The 22,159-nt window shown below is 38.9% G+C and overlaps 1 protein-coding gene across 1 annotated transcript in view; it reads left to right on the top strand.

Moving 5' to 3' along the window:
- The first annotated feature begins 527 nt into the window (after nt 1–527).
- VIL1 (villin 1) overlaps nt 528–22,159 on the top strand; it is a 36,481-nt gene continuing 14,849 nt past the window's right edge. The window contains exons 1-11 of the mRNA XM_051983549.1: nt 528–572; nt 12,140–12,222; nt 13,242–13,316; nt 14,603–14,799; nt 15,816–15,924; nt 16,443–16,553; nt 17,700–17,902; nt 19,634–19,712; nt 20,105–20,203; nt 21,486–21,639; nt 21,982–22,082. Coding sequence (XP_051839509.1) covers nt 12,148–12,222; nt 13,242–13,316; nt 14,603–14,799; nt 15,816–15,924; nt 16,443–16,553; nt 17,700–17,902; nt 19,634–19,712; nt 20,105–20,203; nt 21,486–21,639; nt 21,982–22,082 — 1,203 coding nt within the window. The 5' untranslated portion in view covers nt 528–572; nt 12,140–12,147. The remainder of the gene's footprint in view (nt 573–12,139; nt 12,223–13,241; nt 13,317–14,602; nt 14,800–15,815; nt 15,925–16,442; nt 16,554–17,699; nt 17,903–19,633; nt 19,713–20,104; nt 20,204–21,485; nt 21,640–21,981; nt 22,083–22,159) is intronic.

Here is a 22,159-nt window from a genome sequence, read left to right as displayed (position 1 = left end):
AACGGAACCATGTTGACATAGTAATCTAAGATTTCCAAAATACTTTTTAAAAAATATTTCCTCTGTGAAGTAGGTAATAAAAATATTAGTGCATCCTATAAGTTCTCAGAGACCAAGGTAACAACTGTTAGAGTCACAATTTGAAATGTCCTAACTCCAAGTCGAATACTTTTCTAATTAATGGCAGCTGTCACACACCTAGAGGTTCCCCCATCCCTCCCTTCCAACCCACAGCTCCATTATGTTCATTGTTCTTAGACTTTTGTGGAGTTGGGGAATACTCCCAGCACCACTCCCATATACCTACCAGAGGGCCAGGAGATGGGGCCACATCTGGTTGTAGCTGTCAAACTGTAACTCCACTCTTGACTCTCAGGGGACCTGGTAGGCACCTGCCCCCTCCCCCTCACCCCCATCACCCCATCCCCTCTTTCTCTTGGGCCCTATCTTTCCTTATATGGCAACTGCTAAGAGAAGGAGGGGGGTGGAGTAGGGACAAAGGTCCTCTTCCCGTAGCCAGCCCAGTATAGATCCCTGAGCTTTTCCAGGTGCCAGCTTCTTCCCCAGGACAGGTAAGGAGGTCTGGTGGGAAGGTATGGTTGAAAGTGGGGGCAAAAGGATGATGTTCTCCAATTCTCACAGAGAGACTTGATGTCTTCAGAGACATTTTGGGACAGGGAATAAAAACAGTTTAATTCTCTAAAGAGAAGATAGCTAGGATTCTTATTGCTCTAATCCTTATACTCTAAATAAGCTATTCTTCAGGGTTTTCCCCCCACAATCCCTAGCTCTAACTCCTCTTCCATCCATATCATTGTTCTTTTTTTCTTCCTTCTCCATCTTTATTTCTCACTGATTCCTAATTTCAAATTCCTTTTCTCTTCCCTTTCCCCTGACTTCAGCTATGTCTTAATTGTACTTTGCTGGGAAAGCAGGTGTCTTAAGCATGAAGAAGTTGTTAGAGATATGGTGGGTAGCAAATTAAAGGCAAGACTTGGGAACCTTCTGGGGGACTGTCCCTGCCAGCTATCTGCAGAATATATCCTTATCGCTGTCCCACCATGTTCCCTTTCCTTTCTGAGTCTCTTAACTCTCCTCAGTACCATATTTCATGCCCTTGTATTCTCCCTCATCTTCCCAGCCTAAGCCTCCCTCTCTAGCCTGTATTGGGAGAAGGAGGTAAGTCCTTCTATGAGATCTGTATGTAAGACTACTTTCTTATGAGAACTTTCTCTGTTTTGTTCAAAGTGAATTAGCCCTGGGGATCCTGAATGCAAAGGGTTTGTATTGGCTTGGGGGTGTGGTTTATTTCCATTATATTTGGATGCTTGTGATTCTGACGGATTAAGGAAAAGAGACAGTATTTCTGTTTTGGGGGACTTTAGGGACATCATCTTTCCCTTTTCCCAACCTTAGCTTTTTGTGTTATAAGTAACATAGTGCAGTGGGGCCAGTGAAAAATTTGGAGTCACAGGATTTAGTTTCAGTGTGACCTTAGGCAAATTTAGTCATCTCTCTGGGGCTCAGTTTCCTCCTTTATAATATGAAAGGACAGCACTAAATGACCTGTTGCTTTCTGAACCACTAAGATGTAGCCCATCTCTAAATTTATGATTCTGAGATCAAAATCTGAACATCTAGCACTCTGAATGGCTCCTCGGTCCTTCCCACAATCATCAGTCCATAATTATTCAGGTTTGTGAAAAATATGTGTTACCTTCCCATTGGCAGCCTCAGTGTTCTAACAGTACAAGAGGCTTGGATCCTAGCCTCCCTCCTTTCCAGAGAATCAGGGCCCCACAGGTATGTTATTTTGAGGAAACAGGATTGGGGGACAAACTCTAAAACTTCCCAACAATGCAGAGGAGTAATGTGAGAATATTGTGCTACTGGGGAGCAAAGTCCTTTGTCTTGATATCCAGTCCGAACAGCTGGTACACAAGTCATTTGCAGCATTCAGGGGGTGGGGCAGTTACCCCAGCAAAGCTAATAAATTCAAAATATCCTGTTAAATTTGGTGCTTGGGGAAAATCAGGTGTGAATTCCAAGGAAATAAGCAGGAAAAGTTTTCTTCTTTCACCCTTGCTCCTTTCTTCTTTCTCTAATTAGATAAAATATTTAGTCTGAGGAGGGGAAGGGGGTGATACCCCTCCTACTCTCTAGGTCAACTTTTCTGATTATATAAAGGAGATGAGGTGAGATAGGTACTGTAGTTGGAGTTAAGAGACCTGAGTACTCAGGTACTTGTCCTGACTATACCAATAATTAGCTGTGTGACTTCGAAGAAGTTACCTCCTTTCTCTGAACCAGAATTGCCTCATTTATAAATCAAAGAGATGGAAGACAGCTTGGTCTGTTGGGGGAAAAAAAAACAGCTTTTGTCATCTGCTATTGAGCAATTTGTTTTACCAGCACGGGCCTGAATTTTCTCTTTATAAATTAAGGATGTTACACTAGATGGCCTTTTGAGTTCTCTTCCAGTTCTGTATCTGTGATCTTAGCAAAAAAAAAAAAATTTTTTTTCCCTAAGGACCTTTACAGCTTTAACACTCTTATGATCTATAGGGATGTCAGAGAAAAAGTCAGATTTGGGGATGAAGGAGTTGAGATGGGAAAATTGGCCAACCTCAAGACTTCCAGCCTCCCTCCCAAACCATCATTTTTCCTACATCTTTTTTTTTTCCCTAGGGAGATTGTCCCCTTCTTTAGATAGGAGACTTTGATGTTCTGAGATCTCCTAGAATACAGATGCTACTGCCCTTCTTGGCACTCTTAATTCACTGGGAAGCTCTTCCTAGTGTCTAACTTTTAGTGCTTGCTCTTGCTTCACTGATTGCTACAGTTTCAGTCTATCCTTCCCTCATTCTCTCAGTAGCTAGAAAGTAACTGTTCCATAATTTTTATTTGTTTGTTTATATATATATAATTACTATAGCATGTATATATTTTACTATTATATATGTATATATTTTATTATAATATATGTATACATACTTTACTATGATATTGATATATATATATGTATATATATTTTACTATGACTAAGGTAGCTAGGTAGTAGGAGTACTGACCCTGGAGTCGGGAGAATTTGTTTGAATTCAGCCTCACATTAGCTGTGACTCTGTGAAAATGTGATTTTTTACTTATGGCTTATGTGACTCTGGGCAAATTAATTAACTTTTATCTTTTGCAATTCCTTCATCTTCAAGAAATGGGGACAATAATAGCATCTACCTCCCAGGGTTATTGTGAGGACAAAATAAGATAATATTTGTAAAGAACTTTGAAAAATTTAAAGTACCACAATAACGTTTGCTATTATTATTACTGGAGGAGGAAAACAAAAAGCATTCTCTGCTTCTCCCTCTATTCTCCTGTGTGCCTAAAATACTATTGGAGTTCCAGGTTGTCGACCTTTAAGACGATGCTATTGGACATAGGTTAGAGGAAAGGAGAGGAAATAAATCTAGGGGATGGGAAGGCCTTGATAGAACAGGTCTGAAAAAGCTAGACTTTTGGAGTATGAGCAAAATCAAAGAGAGAGTGTCATGCTGTCCAGCATTTGTTTGAAGACTTTCATGAAAGGCAATCTGAGGCAGGCCATCCCACTTCTGGATAGCTCCACTTGCTAGAAAGTTTTTCCTGTCATTGAGCCAAAATCCGACTGAATGTCCGTTTCTCTTGATTCCACCCCCTGGGAACAATTGTAATCTCTCTTTAAATTCTTGAAACTGGTTCCTATATAGTCTCTGTTCTTTTGTTAGAGACAACAAAACACACACACACACACACACGTACACATATACAACATAGCATTCTTATATTTGTACAAAATTATGTGTATAATATATTATATGCATAATATATTTACATTTATACAAAATTACGTGTATGATATATATTATATGCATAATATATATTTATATTTACATTCTAATGTAACATATATACATATATACAAATACACAAAAATCCCAGCCTAAATAGCTTCAGTTGCTTCAACTGATTGTCCTAAGATGGGATCCCAAGTACTTTACCGGATGTATGATGTGTATGAGTGTATGAAATGGGGTAGGAGGAAGTATACTGTTCTGGCTGAGAGTGGCCCTGCTGGCTATTAGCTCTGTGAACTCTGGACGTTCTCTGGCTTATCAGTGCCCTTCCTAAACTGTGGCACCTGAAACTGAAAACAATATTGCAGATGAGATCTGAACAGGCAGAGTACAGTGAAACTACTGCCTTCCTTCCTCTGGACACTGCCTTCTCAAACAGCCTAAGATCACATCCGCTCTTCCTTTCCCCCTTGATCTCTCCTTCAGCCCTTGGGTTAATAATAAGTGTCTCACCTATCTGAATAGGGCTTTATAATTTACAGAGGATTTTCGCATGCATTATCTTGTTTAATTCTCACAAGAATAGTATTCTGGGATATGTTATTTATTCCTATATGAAAGGATGAAGAATCCAAGACTCAGGGGTATAGAACAGGAGAAGCAGTTCAGTAAAATGAACTGAACAATGAATAGAATATAGCAATGCATGCAACATTCTCTGCATAGAAGGGATGGAGGGAATTTTCTTCTTTCTTCTTCTGGGTCAACCTTGACCACTCTAATTATAGTGCTCAGTTTACTTTGTTATCATTTCTATTTATAAGACTGGGGTCACTCTGTGTATATTGTTTTCTCAGTTTTGCTTAATCCCTGACTTCCTTCCAGACTGCTCAAACATGAGTACTTCCTCAAACTTCCTCTGTGGATAAAGCCATTCACTCTTAAGTTACCTTTCATATGCCCTATATGTATCTCATATTGTATATGTACGTATATACATACAACACATATATATAAATATGTGTGTACATACATTCTAATGGAGAAACAATAGACATGTTTTTCTATATATTATATATGGATATATATATGGGAGGCACACTATATTCATTATTACACACATATTATTCATCTACATTTATGTACATGTGCTCACATGCTTGCAAACAGAGACACATATATGCATACATGCATATACGTAACACAAGACGTGTGTTGTTTATACCATAGAATGTAACTATAAATCTATTATATGTGTGATATACACATAATTTTATATAAACACAATAATGCTATATATTACATTACATATTGTACATGTGATATATTATACATATAATTTTTATATAAATATAATAATGCTATATTATATATGTACATGTGTGTGTGTCTGTGTGTGTGTGCTCTCTAAAAATAGAATATAAACTCCTTGAAAATAGAGACTACTTTTCACATTTATTTGAATCCCTGGCGCTTAGAACATTCATAATCTGTACTTAGTTTGCTGATTAGTTCATCAACTGATGGATAGATGCTTCCTATCTTCTCTGTATTCTTTTTTTTCATCCTTTCTTACAACACCAGAATATTCTGTTACATTCATAAACCACAACTTGTTTAGCTGTTTCCCCAATGATGGACGTCTACTTTGTTTCTAGTTCTTTGCTACTATGAAAAGTATTGTTAAAAGTATTTTAGTATATATGAAATCTCTTTTTTCTATCCTTTATCTCCTTGTAATACATGAAGATTTGCTCTTAAGTGATTTAAGATTTCATAGGCTTTCAAGAGGGAAAGGTGCTTAAAGAACATCTACCAGGGATCCTCAAACTATGACCCACGGGCCAGATGCGGCAGCTGAGGACGATTATCCCCCTCACCCAGGGCTATGAAGTTTCATTTAAAGGCCCACAAAACAAAGTTTTTGTTTTTACTATAGTCCGGCCCTCCAACAGTCTGAGGGACAGTGAACTGGCCCCCTATTTAAAAAGTTTGAGGACCCCGATACAAGGATGTGCTAGAGCCAGGTGGAACTGCTGAGAGTTGATTGTGAAATTTTCTCTATCAGGAGAATATTGTACACAGTAACGACAATGATGTACAATGCTTACTAAATGATTTGGCTATTCTCAGCTTATACAATGAATGAAGATAGTTCCAAAGGACTCTGGATGAAAAATGCTATCCATCCCCAAAGATAGAACTAATGGTGTCTGGATTCATGGAAGTTTTTATTCCCCTTTTTATTTACATGTGGGGGCAGGGAGTATATGGGAGATGGCTGTGTGGGGGGGGGGTGTTTATGGTTTATGCCTTCTTTCACAACATAACTAATATAGAACTATGTTTTACATGATTGAACCTATAACCTATATCAATTAAATTTTCAGTGTGAAAATACATATATCAGAAATCAACAAGCACTACAAATCAGAGCTTGATTTATCATTCTGTTGATTGTCTAGACAAAAGAAAGTGTTAATACAGATTGAATGTAAAAAGTATATCCAGCTTATGCATTTCTTTCTCTCTCTCTCTCCACCCCAAGATGCAGGTCCCTCTCAGTCTTTGTCTAGATTCTAGATCTACATTAATCCAATACCTTTATTTTAAAGATAAGAAAACTGAAACCTTTTTAAAGGAAATTGACTTGCCCAAAGTCACACAGTCAGTTATCTGGGTTTAGAATCTAAACCCTAGAATCTAATCTAGGTCCTCTGACCCCAAATCCAGTTATACTCCAGGAGACATCATAATCACCTCACGTGGCGAGTGGTGGGTAGAGTCTGCTTTAGTTTTATGGCATATGAATGGAAGCAAAGGAACTTCTGCCCCTTGTTATGGTGATTACTTACTGCTTTTATTTACTCATTGAGGTCATTCCTAAAGGGAACTGAGAGTGTTTTGAAATGAGGTGATCTTGTCTTTTTCAGGACATCTTTTTTTTTTTTTTAAATAACTTTTATTGACAGAATCCATGCCAGGGTAATTTTTTACAGCATTATCCCTTGCACTCACTTCTGTTCCGATTTTTCCCCTCCCTCCCTCCACCCCCTCCCCCAGATGGCAAGCAGTCCTTTACATGCTGAATAAGTTACAGTATATCCTAGATACAATATATGTGTGCAGAATCGAACAGTTCTCTTGTTGCACAGGGAGAATTGGATTCAGAAGGTAAAAATAACCCGGGAAGAAAAACAAAAATGCAAGCAGTTTATATTCATCTCCCAGTGTTCTTTCTTTGGGTGTAGCTGCTTCTGTCCATCCTTGATCAATTGAAACTGAATTAGCTCTCTTTATCGAAGAGATCCACTTCCATCAGAATACATCCTCAAACAGTATTGTTGTTGAGGTACATAATGATCTCCTGGTTCTGCTCATTTCACTTAGCATCAGTTCATGCGAGTCTCGCCAGTTCTCTCTGTATTCATCCTGCTGGTCGTTCCTTACAGAACAATAATATTTCATAACGTTCATATACCACAATTTACTCAATCATTCTCCAATTGATGGGCATCCATTCATTTTCCAGCTTCTAGCCACTACAAACAGGGCTGCCACAAACATTTTGGCACATACAGGTCCCTTCCCCTGCTTTAGTATCTCTTTGGGGTATAAGCCCAGTAGAAACACTGCTGGATCAAAGGGTATGCACAGTTTGATAACTTTTTGAGCATAGTTCCAAATTGCTCTCCAGAATGGCTGGATGTGTTCACAATTCCACCAACAATGTATCAGTGTCCCTGTTTTCCCACATCCCCTCCAACATTCTGCATTATCTTTCCCTGTCACTCTAGCCAATCTGACAGATGTGTAGTGGTATCTCAGAGTTGTCTTAATTTGCATTTCTCTGATTAATAATGATTTGGAGCATATTTTCATATGTCTATAAATAGTTTCAATTTCTTTATCTGAGAATTGTCTGTTCATATCCTTTGACCACTTATCAATTGGAGAATGATTTGATTTCTTATAAATTAGAGTCAATTCTCTATATATTTTGGAAATGAGGCCTTTATCAGAACCTTTAACTGTAAAAATGTTTTCCCAGTTTATTGTTTCCCTTCTAATCTTGTCTGGATTTGTTTTGTTTGTACAAAAACTTTACAATTTCATATAATCAAAATTTTCTATTTTGTGGTCAATAGTTGATCTTTTCTTTTATGGCTGATATCCAAGATCAGCCAAATCTTCTCAAAACCTCTTTCCTAAGGCATTGTCAGAAGTGAGATTTGAGTCACATGGAACAGGGCCTTTTCAAGGTTTTATGTCAACTTCAAACTACTCTGAATCAGCCTCTCTGAGTTTAGTTTTTGAATGATAATACATTTGTAATCATCTACAAATATATTTCTATAATGTCCACATGAATAAGGTACTCTGTTGGGTAGTGGGGATATATAACCCCAAATAAGACCATGTTTGCCCAAAAGCAACCTGCATTCTACTTGGGGAGACAAGTAAACATAGAAAGATATATAGACTATATAAAAAGTAAATACAAGGCATGAGAGAGTTCTTAAAAGCTGGGGGAGTGGAAAGAATCTGGAAAAGATTCATGTAAAAAAGGTTTTAATTAAGCTGAGTTTGAAAAAAAAACACAACAACATATACATAAAATAGAAATATACATAATAAATAAAATGGAATTTTTAAAGGAGGTATTAGTAGTAGTGAAGGATCAGCAACCATTTTCTGTAGAAGGTGACATAATGGAAACTAGGGATTCTGAGAGATAGAGGTGATAAGGGCAAGCATGGGAAACAACCTGTACCACTTGTATAGGAGTCAGGGAGAGAGTGTTAAACATGAACAACAAAGAGAAGGCCAATTTAGCTGAACTATGGAAGCCATGAAAGGAAAAGAAGTAGAATAAGTTTGGAAAGGTGGATTTGAGACAGATTTTTAATGACGTTACTTGTGGAATAGGAGTTTGCATTTTATCCTAGAGATAATAGGGACACACTGCAATTTATTGGGCAGGAGAGTGATGTATGTAGTCAAAGCTGTGTTTCCAATTATCCATTTGGCATCTGAGTGGAGGATAGAATGGAGTGGGGAGAGATTTGAGACAGAGACATATATAAGGAGGCTTCTATAATGTCCAATAAAGGAGTGATGAGAACTTGAACTACAGTGGTAATTATGTCAGTTGTGATATAGACACACAGGTAAAAGAGTATGGTCAAGACCAGATAAGACACTTAATTTTAAGGGACCTTCTGGCAGTCCTAATCCTCATTTTACAAATGAGGTATTTTAGACCCACAGAAGATTACTCAACTAATCAGTAACTAATTAGTTACCACCACCACCACCAAGAAAAAGTCTTCTTTTCCTTCTTTTTCTTTGATCTCCTTCCATCTTTTTATTTTTATTATTTATTTAGTTTGGTGAGGCAATCAGAATTAAATGACTTGCCTAGTCACTTTACTCATAAGAGCATGGAAATTAGAGGTGGAAATAAGTAAGCTAGTAAGTATTGAGTGTGTGAGGATACATTTGAACTCATGTCCTCCTAATTTTAGGGTTGGTGCTATAGCTACTGTGCCACCTAGACACCCTTCATCTTAAAAAAAAGAAAAGATGCATTGATGATGATGTATGTTTTTATATTATAGTCATTTCCATCTATATCAGCCTCCCCAAATGAATCCTCCTTATAACAAAGAAAAAGTTAAGCACCACAAATAAAATGACCATATCTGCCAATGTATGTATCATTTCTCATAAGCAATCCTGCCCACTTTTACCAAATGTATGTTTTTTTTTTGGGGGGGGGAGTTATTTCCTTACCTCTTTTAGGGAGAGTTAATATTGATCTTAACAATTACTCATCATTTGATATGGCTACAGGTAACAGTGTACATGTTATTTTTCTGAATTTTCTTACCTTGTTTTGCATAACTTCTTACCCTTTGAGTCATTTTTTGTCTGTCTCATCAAGAGAAAATTCTGGAAAATTCCCTTAATTATCAGACATTGGAGATGCTTCTGGGTCTGTGAGGGAGTATAAGATTTAGCTAATCAGCTAAGGAGGAAAGTTTGGGGGAAAGGTGACATCCCATATAGATTCTTAGATTCATAAAACATTGATACTGAAAGGGACATTAGATATGATCTAGGTTTACATTTTTATTATTGTCATTTTATTATTTATCATTATTAATAACTTTATTTTTAATAGAATTTTATATTTGTCAGTTATCATGCATTTATTTTCCTCCCTTCTACCTCCCCCCATTGAAAACAAAGAAAAATAAAACTCATAACAAATATACATAATCAATCAAAACAAATTATTTTATTGACACTTTCCAAAAATGACTGTCTTATTCTACATCTCCAGACTATGTCATTTCTGCCAAGAAATGGGTAAAAGTCTCATCAATTTTCTAGTCATAAGTGGTCAACAAAATGATTAGAATTTCAGTTTTTAAAAAATTGTTCATTTTTGCAATGTTGCTATAAAACAAATTGTTCTTTTACTTTAGCTCATTTTTTTTTGCATCAGTACATACATGTTTTCCCAGGTTTCTCTGAAATAACTTCTTTCATCATTTCTTAAAGCACAAATAATAATCCATTGTGTTTATATACCATAATTTGCTTAGCTATTTCCCAAATGATGGGTACTCCTTTAGTTTCCAGCATCTTTTCTGCTTTGTATTCTCCTTATTCTGAAGAGAAGTCTTTGTGGAATTAGATCATGATTTCTTACACTGAAATCTGGATTCCACCAGGAGCTCAGATTGCCAAAGGTATTAGAGGGTTGGGGGGGGGGGGGGGGGAGAGGGAACAGCTAGGTAGCACAGAGGATAAAGCACCAATCCTAAAGTCAGGAGGACCTGAGTACAAGTTTGGCCTCAGACACTTCACACTTCTTAGCTGTGTGATCCTGGGTAAGTCACTTAATCCCAATTGCCTCAGCATAAAAAAATAAAAAAGAGTAAAGAAAGGTATTGAAGGAAAATGAATAGGTATATGGTGGTGGGTAGCATCAGAGCAAGAGCAGAGGTGTATTATTGTGGAGTGAAAACAGGATTTGCAGTTTCAGATTCAAATCTAGTCTGCTCTATTTCCTGTGCATTTTTGGATGTCCTTGGGACCTCATTTTCCTTAGCTTAGAAAGGGGATAGTGTCTTATGACTTCCCCTGCATGATGGATAGCATATTGCTTGCCTTCTCAATGTGGTCCAATGGGGTAGGGAAGTTGGAAAAAGGGAGAGAATTTGGAACTCAGAGTAGAAAAGGAAAAATAATAATAAAAAGGAAAGCGATGGCATCTGTGGACTTTTGAGTTCCCTTCCAACTCTCATTTCCATGCTCTTATGAGTAAACTGAGGTCCAAAGAGTTGAAGGATTTATCCAAGATCACTCAGTGGCAGAATTAATCTTTTCTTTTATGCCAACTTACCTTACCTTCTTTCCCCCCTCTCCCTTTTCAAATTCAAACCTAGAATCTCACAATTTTTTCCTTTCCTTTTCTTTTTTATTATTATTGTAAACAAGCATCAATGGACACAGTCATTCCTATATCCAAAAAGCAGAAAAAGAGGATATGATATGACTGGGAATCTCCATTATGTAGAGTTTGGTTTCTTTTTAAAAAATAATGTATATATAACTTGCCATCTCGGGGAGGAGGTTGGGGGAAAGGAGAGGAAAAATTGAAACACAAGGTTTTGCAAGAGTTAATGTTGAAAAATACCCATGCATATGTTTTGAAAATAAAAAAAAAAAGCTTTAATTAAAAAATGTAACAAATTGAACAAAGTGGTTTCAAAACTTTGTATCTTCTTCTAAATTTCATTTTGCTCTTTGTTGTGAATTTTCTGAATGTTTCATTGACAATTTTCTTTTTCTTTCTCTTTCTTTTTCTTTCTTTCTTTCTTTCTTTCTTTCTTTCTTTCTTTCTTTCTTTCTTTCTTTCTTTCTTTCTTTCTTTCTTTCTTTCTTTCCTCCTTCTTTCCTCCTCCTTCCTCTCTCCCTTCTTCCCTTCCTTCCTTCCCTCTTTTCTTTGGTCACTATTATACTCTTACATGCTATAACATTTCTCATCCAGTAAAGAGCCTCCTTTGTGACAAAAATACTTACTTAAACAAAACAGATGAATCAATCAGCTAGATCTGGAAAATGTATTTCTTATTCTTCCCTTTCAGTCAATCACTTCTCAATCAAAAAGTGATATGGTTGAATTATTAGGATTACTAAGACCTAAAGGGCCCTGATGAAGTGCTCTGTAGAACGTACATTGGTTACTAGCATTGTCTCCCTATTTTTATCTCTCTTTGGTCCTTTTCCAGGTTCAGCCATGACAAAGCTCAATGCCCAAGTGAAAAGTTCTCTAAACATCACCACTCCTGGAATACAGATATGGAGGATAGAGGTAAGTGATCACAGGGAAGGATCATAGTAAGGCATCTCCTCCCTTCAGCATGACTGGCATGGGATAAAAGGAAACAAGTCTTAGCTGTCCCCTGACCCCTTGTACCTACAACTGACTCCTCCAAGTTTCTTCCTTCCACCTTCTCCTTTTCTCTTTTAATTTCTTCTTTTAAACTATTAGTACTTTGTCTTCATTCTCATTCTTTTTCTTATTTTCTCTCAGTTTTTCATTTTTTCTCCTTATTTCTAATTATTGTCTTCCTTCTTTCCCCTTCTCCTTCTTCTTCTTCCTCCTCTTCTTCCTTTCCTTTCTATTTATTCCCTTCCTTATCCTATTTCTCTTCTTTTTCCATTTTCTTTTTTCATCTTACTCTTCTTCCTTTCCCTTCTCAGTCTGCTGTTCCTTCAGTTTCTCTCCTTTTTTTCCTTTACTTTTCCCCAAATTTTCCCAAATTTTCTTCTTTCTTCTCTTATTCTTCCCTTTGAGGCAGCTGGTGAAATAGTGGATAGCACCTGGAGTCCAGAAGTCTTGAGTTCAAAACCAGCCTCAGATACTTACTAGCTGGGTGACCCTGGACAAGCTACTTAATTTTGCCTCAACTTTCTCTGTAAAGTGGGGATAATAATGGTACCTACTTCCTAGAGTTGTTGTTAAGCATCAAATGAAATAAGATTTGTAAAGTGCTTAGCACAGAGTCTGGCATATTGAAGGTATTATATAAATGCTCATTGCTTTCCCTTGCCCTTGTCCTCACCCTTCCCTCTTCAGATTTCTCTCCTACTTCATTCTCTTTCTCTTTTTTCTACTTATATCTTCTCTTTTGACTTGTCCTCTTCATTCTTCTTTTCATCTTTTTCTTCTCTTTTCTCTTTCTCCCCTTCCTCCTCTCAAGCTACAGAGCATATAATTGAGGGCTGAGGAGTCTGGGGTACTTGCCATTGCTTTTATCTCCCTTCTTTTCACCCCAGTTAACTTTGAGCTTGGCCATATTTAGTCTTACTTCCTTTCTCCCACCCCAGGCCATGAAGATGGTGCCTGTCCCCAGCAACTCCTTTGGAAGTTTCTTTGATGGAGACTGCTACATTGTCTTGGCTGTGAGTACACAGGGAACGAGGTGCCAGATATGAAGAATGGGCAAAAAAGGAAGGGATCTGCCTCAATATCCCAGATTCCTTCCTGGAAGTATTTGATCAAGATCCTATTGAGCCAATAGGATTGAACCTGAGTTCCAGGACCTTTTAGGGGGAGAGAGAGAAAGGAAGCAAATATTTCATAAACCTTTACTATAAGTCCAGTCCTATAGTCATTACTATCAGGAATGCAGAAAGAAACTAAAGACATGATTACTGCCCTCATGAAACTTACCATTTGCTAAAATACAAATATAAGCACACAAGAAACAATTCAAGAACAGTACAAAAACACATTAGTTCACCTGGATTGGAGACTTAGCTCTGACACCACATAAGAGTTGCTCAGTCTTTAGGGTCCCTTCTAACTCTGGTTGTATGATCCATAAGCAAATTCATAATCATAACTAGATTGCTGATTCCTACAGTGCTATGGAAGTTGAAAAGAGAGAGAAAAATGGAAAACCATGAATTTTCCTTTAATCTCTTTCTCAACTCTTATTGCCAAAGCTAGCATTTCTAATACAATATTAAATAGTAACGGTGATAGTGGGCAACCTTGTTTCACTCCTGATTTTATTGGGAATGGTTGCAGTTTGTCCCTGTTACATATGATGCTTACTGCTGGTTTTAAATAGATGCTACTGATTATTTTAAGGAAAAGTCCATTTATTCCTATACTCTCAAGAATTTTTAATAGGAATGGATGTTGGATTTTATCAAATGTTTTTTCTGCATCTATTGAGATGATCATATGGTTTTTGTTAATTTGATTATTAATGTGGCCAATTATATTGATAGTTTTCCTAATATTGAACCAGCCCTGCATTCCTGGCATAAATCCTACTTGATCATGGTGTATTATCCTGGGGATGATTTTCTGTAGTCTTTTTGCTAATATCTTATTTAAGATTTTAGCATCAATATTCATTAGGGAGATTGGGCTATAATTTTCTTTCTCTGGAAAACCATGAATTTTCAAGGGAGGAGAACACACTAAACAGGGTAGAGCTGTGGAGGGGGGGAAGACTGAAGGAGTCTGTCATCTTTAGGTGGGTTACTGAAAACTGGTCAATATGGGATAGTGGAAAGAACTCTGGGCTGGAGTCAGAAGATCTGGTTGAAGTCTTGTACTTGTTGCTCACTATGTGAATTCTGATAAGTAACTTCCTTTCTCGATTGGGTGGTTTGACTCGGTGAATTCTATAGTAGCTTCCCTCATTGATGTCCTATAATTTTCTTCTTTGCAGATCCATAAGACAGGGAACACTCTTTCTTATGACATTCATTACTGGCTGGGCCAGGCTTCATCCCAAGATGAGCAGGGGGCAGCTGCCATTTACACCACCCAGATGGATGACTTCCTTAAGGGCCGGGCCGTCCAGCATAGAGAGGTCCAGGGCCATGAGAGTGATATCTTCAGGGCCTACTTCAAGCAAGGACTTGTGTATGGATGCCTTTCCCAGCATTTTCCAAATACTCATCCTCCTAGTTCAGGGAAAAACAATCTCTGAGGATCTTTGCCTCTTCTGGTCCTAATGACCCTAATCTTTCTGTTAGCTCTTTTGGTCACTTCCAAAGCTCAGTGACTGCCTTTCTCCCCCTCCTGAAAACTTTGATTTCCTCCGCTCCCTATCCAATGACCCCATCCATACTCCCATCTCCCTGGAGCCTTCCAATGGATCTTAACTCTCTGACCCCTCCTCTTACTGATCTTCTACTCCCTAAAGGAAGCAAAGGGTGTGTATTTGGGAGGTTTGGGATAGTGGTGGTATTCCTTTACTCATTTAATAAGCACTTATTAAACCCCAATTATGTGCTTATAAGATGTAAGATTTCGACAAGACTTGGCCTTTGCCTTGAGAGAGCTTGCAGTTACCATCGGAGATTGTCTTGAGTTGGATAGTTTAAAGAACTAAGGTATACTAGAAGAGATTAGGAAAGGGGAAGCTTCATTCCTTTTTCCTTGATCTCACTGTTCCCATCAAGGCTACTGTCTTTCTAGTCCTTACTCCCATTCTATGGTAAATAATTGGCATAATTGCACATTATGGTGTAATAAGACCACTGGGCTGAGAATTAGGACTTGTATTCTAGTCTTGGCTAGTTGTGTAACCACAGCTTTATAGAACTGGGACCTGTGAGATCTTCTAATCCAAACCCTTCATTTCTCAGATAAGGAAACTGAGGTCCAGAAAAGGTAAATGATTTAATCAAAGCCACAGAAAGTAGGATGTTATGGAAGTGGGCTTTGAAGCCAAGTACTCTGACCCCCAATCCAGGTTCCTCAATTTATCCATTTGATGACCTTTAAGTTCCCTTCCAGTTTAAAATCTATGATCCTATGATCCTCTATATTGCCCAAAATTAACATTGATAGTTAAGAGTTAGCTGCATATAGCTAATCTTATGTATAAATATGGGTATGCAGTTCCCATTGATCTGACTCTGACTCCTTTCCAGGATACGGAAAGGAGGGGTGGCCTCCGGCATGAAGCATGTGGAAACCAACTCATATGATATTCAACGTCTGCTACATGTCAAAGGCAAGAGGAACGTGATGGCTGGAGAGGTAGGTGAAAGGGCCAGAGTGATGGGGTTTGGGTCATGGTCTCTTCCTGATAAGTTCTTGTAGCCTTTTCTGATTTATCACTAATCTTAGAAGGCTTCCTTATAGACTCCTCCATGTAAGTCCTTGAGATGGGAAGGATCAAGGAAGCATAAGGAGCTAGGTGGAGAGTCTTCAACTCAGGAAAGAAATGGTTGATTTAAGGATCCAGTTTTTCAGAAGTGATATAGGAATCTCTCCCTTCTATACCCCTCAAGGAGACTTTGCTATGACTAGAAGAAGGGTTATAGGTCATGGTATAGAATCAACATCTTTCCATACCTAGGTCTTAATTTCCCCCTTTTGTGTCTGGGGAAGATAATCTATAGATTAGAAAACAAAAATTTAGATTCCAGATGATGACTGGGATTTTCCCAAAGCTGGAGACTCTGCATAGGTAACAAAGGGCCAAGAGAAGACAGGTAAAATGCAAAGGTGAAAACAAATTTGGAATTACTTTCTCTGCCCACCAACTTTCATAGGTGGAGATGTCATGGAAGAGTTTCAACCGAGGGGATGTTTTTCTTCTGGATCTGGGCAAGCTCATCATACAGTGGAATGGCCCGGAGAGCAACCGAATGGAAAGGATCAAGGTAAAGTCCTTCAAGAGGCAGGTGGTGCAATAGGAACCTGGATTGGGGGTAAGAGCATTTGGCTTCAAATCCTACTCTATAATATCTTAACCTCTGTGGCTTTGACTAAATCTTTTACCTTTTCTGAACCTCAGTTTCCTTGTCTGAGAAATGAAGGATTTCCTTCATTTTCTAAGTACCAGTTTTATAAAATACTGTATGAAAACTCTACCATCAGATATTCATCCACTTGACCCCAATCTCATCACTCAATCTATTGGTCACTTCTTTGGCTGACTTATAGGAATCCCCACTTACTTTATCTTCTCTTCCAGCCCAGGGGTTTCAACTCAAATGCTGGGCCAGTCCTGTGCCTTCCTGGTCACACTCTAGCTTCCTTACTGCCTTTTCCCCTGTCCTACTCTCTCAATTCCTAAGAAGGAGTGAGGGATGTGTGTGTGTGTGTGTGTGTGTGTGTGTGTGTGTGTGTATGTGTATGTGTGTGTAAGGGCTTATTTAGCAGCACTTTATGAAAGTTACTGTGCTCTAGAAATGTAATCTTCATTGTACATGTTTAACCTATACTGGATTACTTGCTGTTTGATAGGGAAGAAAGGAAGGGAGAAAAATTTGCAACACAAGATTTTGCAACAGTGAATGTTGAAAACTATCTTTGCATGTATTTTGAAAATAAAAAGTCATTATTAAAAAATGTAATCTTCAAGTAAGACATGTATTTGTTGTTCTCTTAGAGAGTGGAATTAGGGATGACTGTTGGACAAATAGGTTGGATAAAGTTTTCTTTTTTTAAATAATAATTTATTTTTCCGAATAAATGCAAAACTTTGTGTTCCAATTTTTTCTCCCTCCAGAGTCCAGTTTCCTTATCTGTACAACGAATCATTTCTAAGGTCCCTTTGATGACCACAATTCTCTGACAGGATCATTGGTAGTCTAAGGAGATGTGCTAGACCCAGTTCCTTAGGGAGTCTAGGTCTCGGGTCATCCTTAGCATTACCTAAGAGACTTGACATGTTTCTCTGCCCAAAAATACTGCACTCCACTCCATTGCTTCTTGGAAACCTGCACCTATCATTTCCCAAAGCATGGGATTTGGGGCATCTCCAGGATTTTCCAGACATCCTTCCCCTTTCCATTACTTTTCAGGGGATGAACCTAGCAAAGGAGATCCGGGACCAGGAACGGGGTGGCCGGACATATGTTGGAGTGGTGGAGGGTGATCGTGAAGCTGAATCACCTGAGCTAATGGAAGTGATGAAGCATGTGCTTGGCCAGAGAAAGGAACTGAAGGCAGCCATCCCTGATAATGTGGTAGAACCAGCTGTCAAGGCTTCCCTGAAACTCTACCAGTAAGTGTCTCTCTGTATGTATAAGGCAAGGGAGGGGCTGGTGGTGAAAAAGGCCAAAGAGAGGCCTAATTAAGTGTGCTAAACCAGAATTCAGGAGGGGGAATCAAGCCCCAACCCACAAGGGTTTCTTGTCTTCCCAAATTTTACTGGCTGGTATCCCTAAGTCCTGGGCTGAAGCCTCTTCTGAGACAGTTATCATTTGATCTTTGGGGGGGATATAGTCCCTTCTTGGTGGTATAATAGATTGTTGGGCCTGGTGTTTGAATTCAAATCCAACCTGCGACACTTCCTAGTGACTCTGGGTAAATCATGTAACCACTGAAGGCCTCAGTTCCGATTGTAGAATGGGGATAATAGCATCTATGTTCCAGGGTTGTTTCAGGGCTTAAATGAAATTATACTTATAAAGTACTTGACACATTGTAAATGCTTAATAAATACTTGTTTCCTCTTTTCCTTCCCTTACTATGGACAATATCAAAGTCAGAACCTTTATCAGTTCTTAAGAATAAATAAGGCAAAATAAAGTTAATCTAGAATAGTACAACCCCGTTGTAGAACACAGGAGTATCCTTCTGGAAAGAACCCTGCATTTTAAGTTAAAGGGCCTGGTTTAGAATTATAGCCTCACTAACTCCTTAGATGAATGGTGTAACTCCTCAGGTGTGTTGTACAGGCCACTTCATCTCCGTGAGTTTGTTTCTTTTTCCATAAAATGAGGTGGTCAGCCTAGGTGACCTCTAAGAGCCTGTCTAGCTCAAGATGCCATGATGTTTTTAATCTAGCCAGACAGGCCAGCGGCGGATTGATGCGCTGGTTTTTACACTGTTCCCATCCCATTAAACATCTGAGTCTGGCTTCTCCGTGTGACCAACTACCAGGCCAACCTAAAGGAGGGAAAAAGAGAGAGGCTGCAGCTACCAATGAGGTCCTGGATTTCTCATTTAGCTGCTGCTGTTGTTGCTGGTTTCTGATAAGAATTTTTGGAGAACTTTTGTTTTTATATCATGTATATTTTCCAACATCTCTGTTCCTCCTGTCCTTTACTTGTAAAAAGAATTAACAAAGAGAATAAAAACAGGCCACAGTGCTGATTATATGAAAAAAATCTGACATTATATGCAGTGCTCCAAACCCATCCATGGTAGCCTTTCTCCAGGAAGAAGGAAGGGGACAGAGCCCTTATGTATCTCTTCTTTGAGGCTGCATGTGGTCATTATAATTTTACAACATTGGTTCCATTCTTTTATTACTCTTCCCGTTTATATTGTGTAATCATTGTGTATTTGTTTTCCTGAGTTTGCTTTCTTTTTATCAGTTTATATGTCTTCTCATACCTTTCTCTCTTCATCATACTCATTGTGTATTATAGGTCAGTAACATTCTGATAATCATAAGTTGGTTGGCCATTCCCAAGTGTGACCTTGAACACATCACTTTCAATCACCATCTCTCTCAAGGAGATTTCCCTTTAGAATTGGACCCTACATTCTGACTTACAGAATATAGAATATATTGAAGATCTGAAGAGTCTTCAAGTTTTTAATATAGTCCTGATCTCCACAGTGAAGATGGGGCTTCATAAAGGGAGCAGACAGGCAGCTGTGGAGAGAGAGAAATCCTAGATAGAGAAAAGGCTTGGGATTCTAGGACACAGTAGGTGACCAGCCCCCAAATGACTCCCAAGGTCAATGTCTTCTTCAATTGCTTCTTACTCCTCATCCCCTGCAGTGTGTCTGACGCAGAGGGCAAATTGGTGGTAAAAGAAGTGGCCACTCGTCCTCTCACTCAGGACCTACTTCAACATGAGGTAAGAAGGGCCCAAGGAGGTGAACAGGAGAGTGGGGAAGACCCTTTCTGGTTCTGCTAGCACCCAGGTGTTCTCCATTCCATTAAACCCCTGGTAGCTCCTTTACCCTTCCTCTTCTCCCCTCCCCTTCCAAGGATGGACACTAACCCCTAAATTTACTCCATAGGGAAAGGAATCTTTCACACTCAGGTTTCCTGTTCCCTTGAGTTGAGACTTAGGAAAGATGCTCTGGAAGGAGGAAGACCAGCCCCAGAGGCTGAGTCTGAATATCTTGCCTTGTACCCCTGGAATTCCTTACTTACTAAAATGAGTACTATGGAAACTTCATCTCAGGACCCTTTTCTACTCTTTCCTCTTTTCCCCTTCCTCCTATCTCATCTTTCCTCTTCCAGGACTGCTACATCCTAGACCAGGGAGGTCTGAAGATCTATGTGTGGAAGGGGAAGCAGGCAAATTCTGAGGAGAGGAAAGAGGCCATGAACCATGCTCTGGTAAGGAGAGAGATTCTGGAGCTAAGTGAAATGGATTGGTGGAGAAGAAAAAGAGGGGAACAGATAGGAAGTAGGCAGAGAGAGAAAGAATCAGAAAGAGGAGGAAGAGAAAAAATTGAGACATCTGAATGCCATGGGAATGTTAGGCTCCATTACCCTTTATAGGTTCCAGGAAATATTCTGAAGTAATCTTCCTAGTTTGTGACCTTGGGCAAATCGCTTAACCCCCATTGCCTCAGCAAAAAAAAAAAAAAAAAAATCAAAGGGTGCCCTAGATCCCAAGGATTCCAAAGATCAGTTATTTCTGAGACCATCTTGTGATTTAGGGACCTCTCATAGGCTCTCAATGTTGGAAGAAACTTTAGAAATCAACCACTTCAACTCATACCTGCATAAGAATTTTCTTTATAATATTTCCCAAAGTGGCTATGCAGTCTCTCTCTTTTTTTTTAAATTTAATTTTATTTAATAATAACTTTATATTGACAGAATCCATGCCAGGATAATTTTTTACAACATTATCCCTTGCACTCGCTTATGTTTTGATTTTTCCCCTCCCTCCCTCCACCTCCTCCCCTAGATGGCAAGCAGTCCTATATATGTTAGAAATGTTTATGCAGTCTCTTGAAAGCTCCAGAAATGAAAGAAATCATGGAAAAGCCTGATTCCTAACTACTTTTCCAGGTTTATTACTTCTCTTCACACAGTCCAACCATCAGTCAAAATGATCTTGCTGTTGCTCACACATTCCATCAACCATCTCCTTCGTTTACTCTCATCTTAGAATCCCCAGTTTTCTTCAAAGCTCAGCTCAAGCACTATTTCCTACATGAGGCTTTTAAAAAATCTCCTTCTCCCTCAACTACTTGAACTCCCCTATTAAATTACCTGTTGTTACTGTTGGGTGATTTTTTTTGTGGGGGGAGGGAGGATATACATATATATTTATCTTTTATTCTCATTGATAGATTGTAAGGTCCTTCAGGGCTAAGAATTAGTCCATTTTTTTCTTTCTATCTCCAGCATGTAGCATAAACATTGCCTTAATCAGCATTTGGTTAATTGATTCATTAAAGCAAAGACCACAAGTTTCACAGAGGAAGGAGGGAAAGAGAAGGAAGCTGTTCTGTGATCTCACCTACATTCAGCAGAAAGTTGTGGGTTAGGGTTAGAGTTAAGTCTGGGTTTATGGTCAGGGCTGGCGTGGGGCCAGGACCTAATTTTGGAGTGATGCTTTCTCCTCTGAGATATTCCTCTTCTCTATGACCACGTCTCTTTGTAGAACTTCATCAAGGCCAAAAAGTACCCAGCCAGCACCCAAGTGGAAGTTCAGAATGATGGTGCAGAGTCAGCGGTTTTCCAACAGCTTTTCCAGAAGTGGACAATTCCCAATCGAACTTCCGGCCTCGGCAAAACCCACACTGTGGGCTCTGTGGGTGAGGAACTAGTAACAGCCTGGGAAAATGCTCTATCAGAGCTGGATCATAAGACCCACTCTAGATCCTGTCCATTTAACCTTCTTTCCTATAATCCTCTCCCCTAATAGAATTATAGAGCCATAGAATATTAAAGCTTGAAGAGAACATTTTGTCCAACAAAATCCAAACAACTCATTCAATTTAATTTATTCATTCATTTTAATTTAAAGTGTGGTATGGATTCTGGGACTGAGGGAACCTCAGAGGAGAGGGAGGTAGCCAAGGAATCAGGAAGACTTCACAGAGAGGGCTGATCTCTTCTCTGAGCTTCCCTCTCTCTTCTTCTCTCTTTCACCCCAGCCAAAGTGGAACAGGTAAAGTTTGATGCAGAATCCTTGCACGTCCAGCCTCAAGTGGCTGCCAAGCAGAAGATGGTGGATGATGGAAGTGGGGAGGTTCAGGTATGGTAGAGGAGGGAGAATGCCTTTCTCCATTTGGGTGGGGGAAGGCAGGGTCTGTGACCTCCTGACTAGCACTC

The sequence above is a fragment of the Antechinus flavipes genome, chromosome 3, assembly GCF_016432865.1.
Source record: "Antechinus flavipes isolate AdamAnt ecotype Samford, QLD, Australia chromosome 3, AdamAnt_v2, whole genome shotgun sequence".
Taxonomy (NCBI): domain Eukaryota; kingdom Metazoa; phylum Chordata; class Mammalia; order Dasyuromorphia; family Dasyuridae; genus Antechinus; species Antechinus flavipes.
The sequence above is the reverse complement of the archived record's forward strand: the minus strand, read 5'-3'. Positions and strand labels throughout refer to the sequence as shown.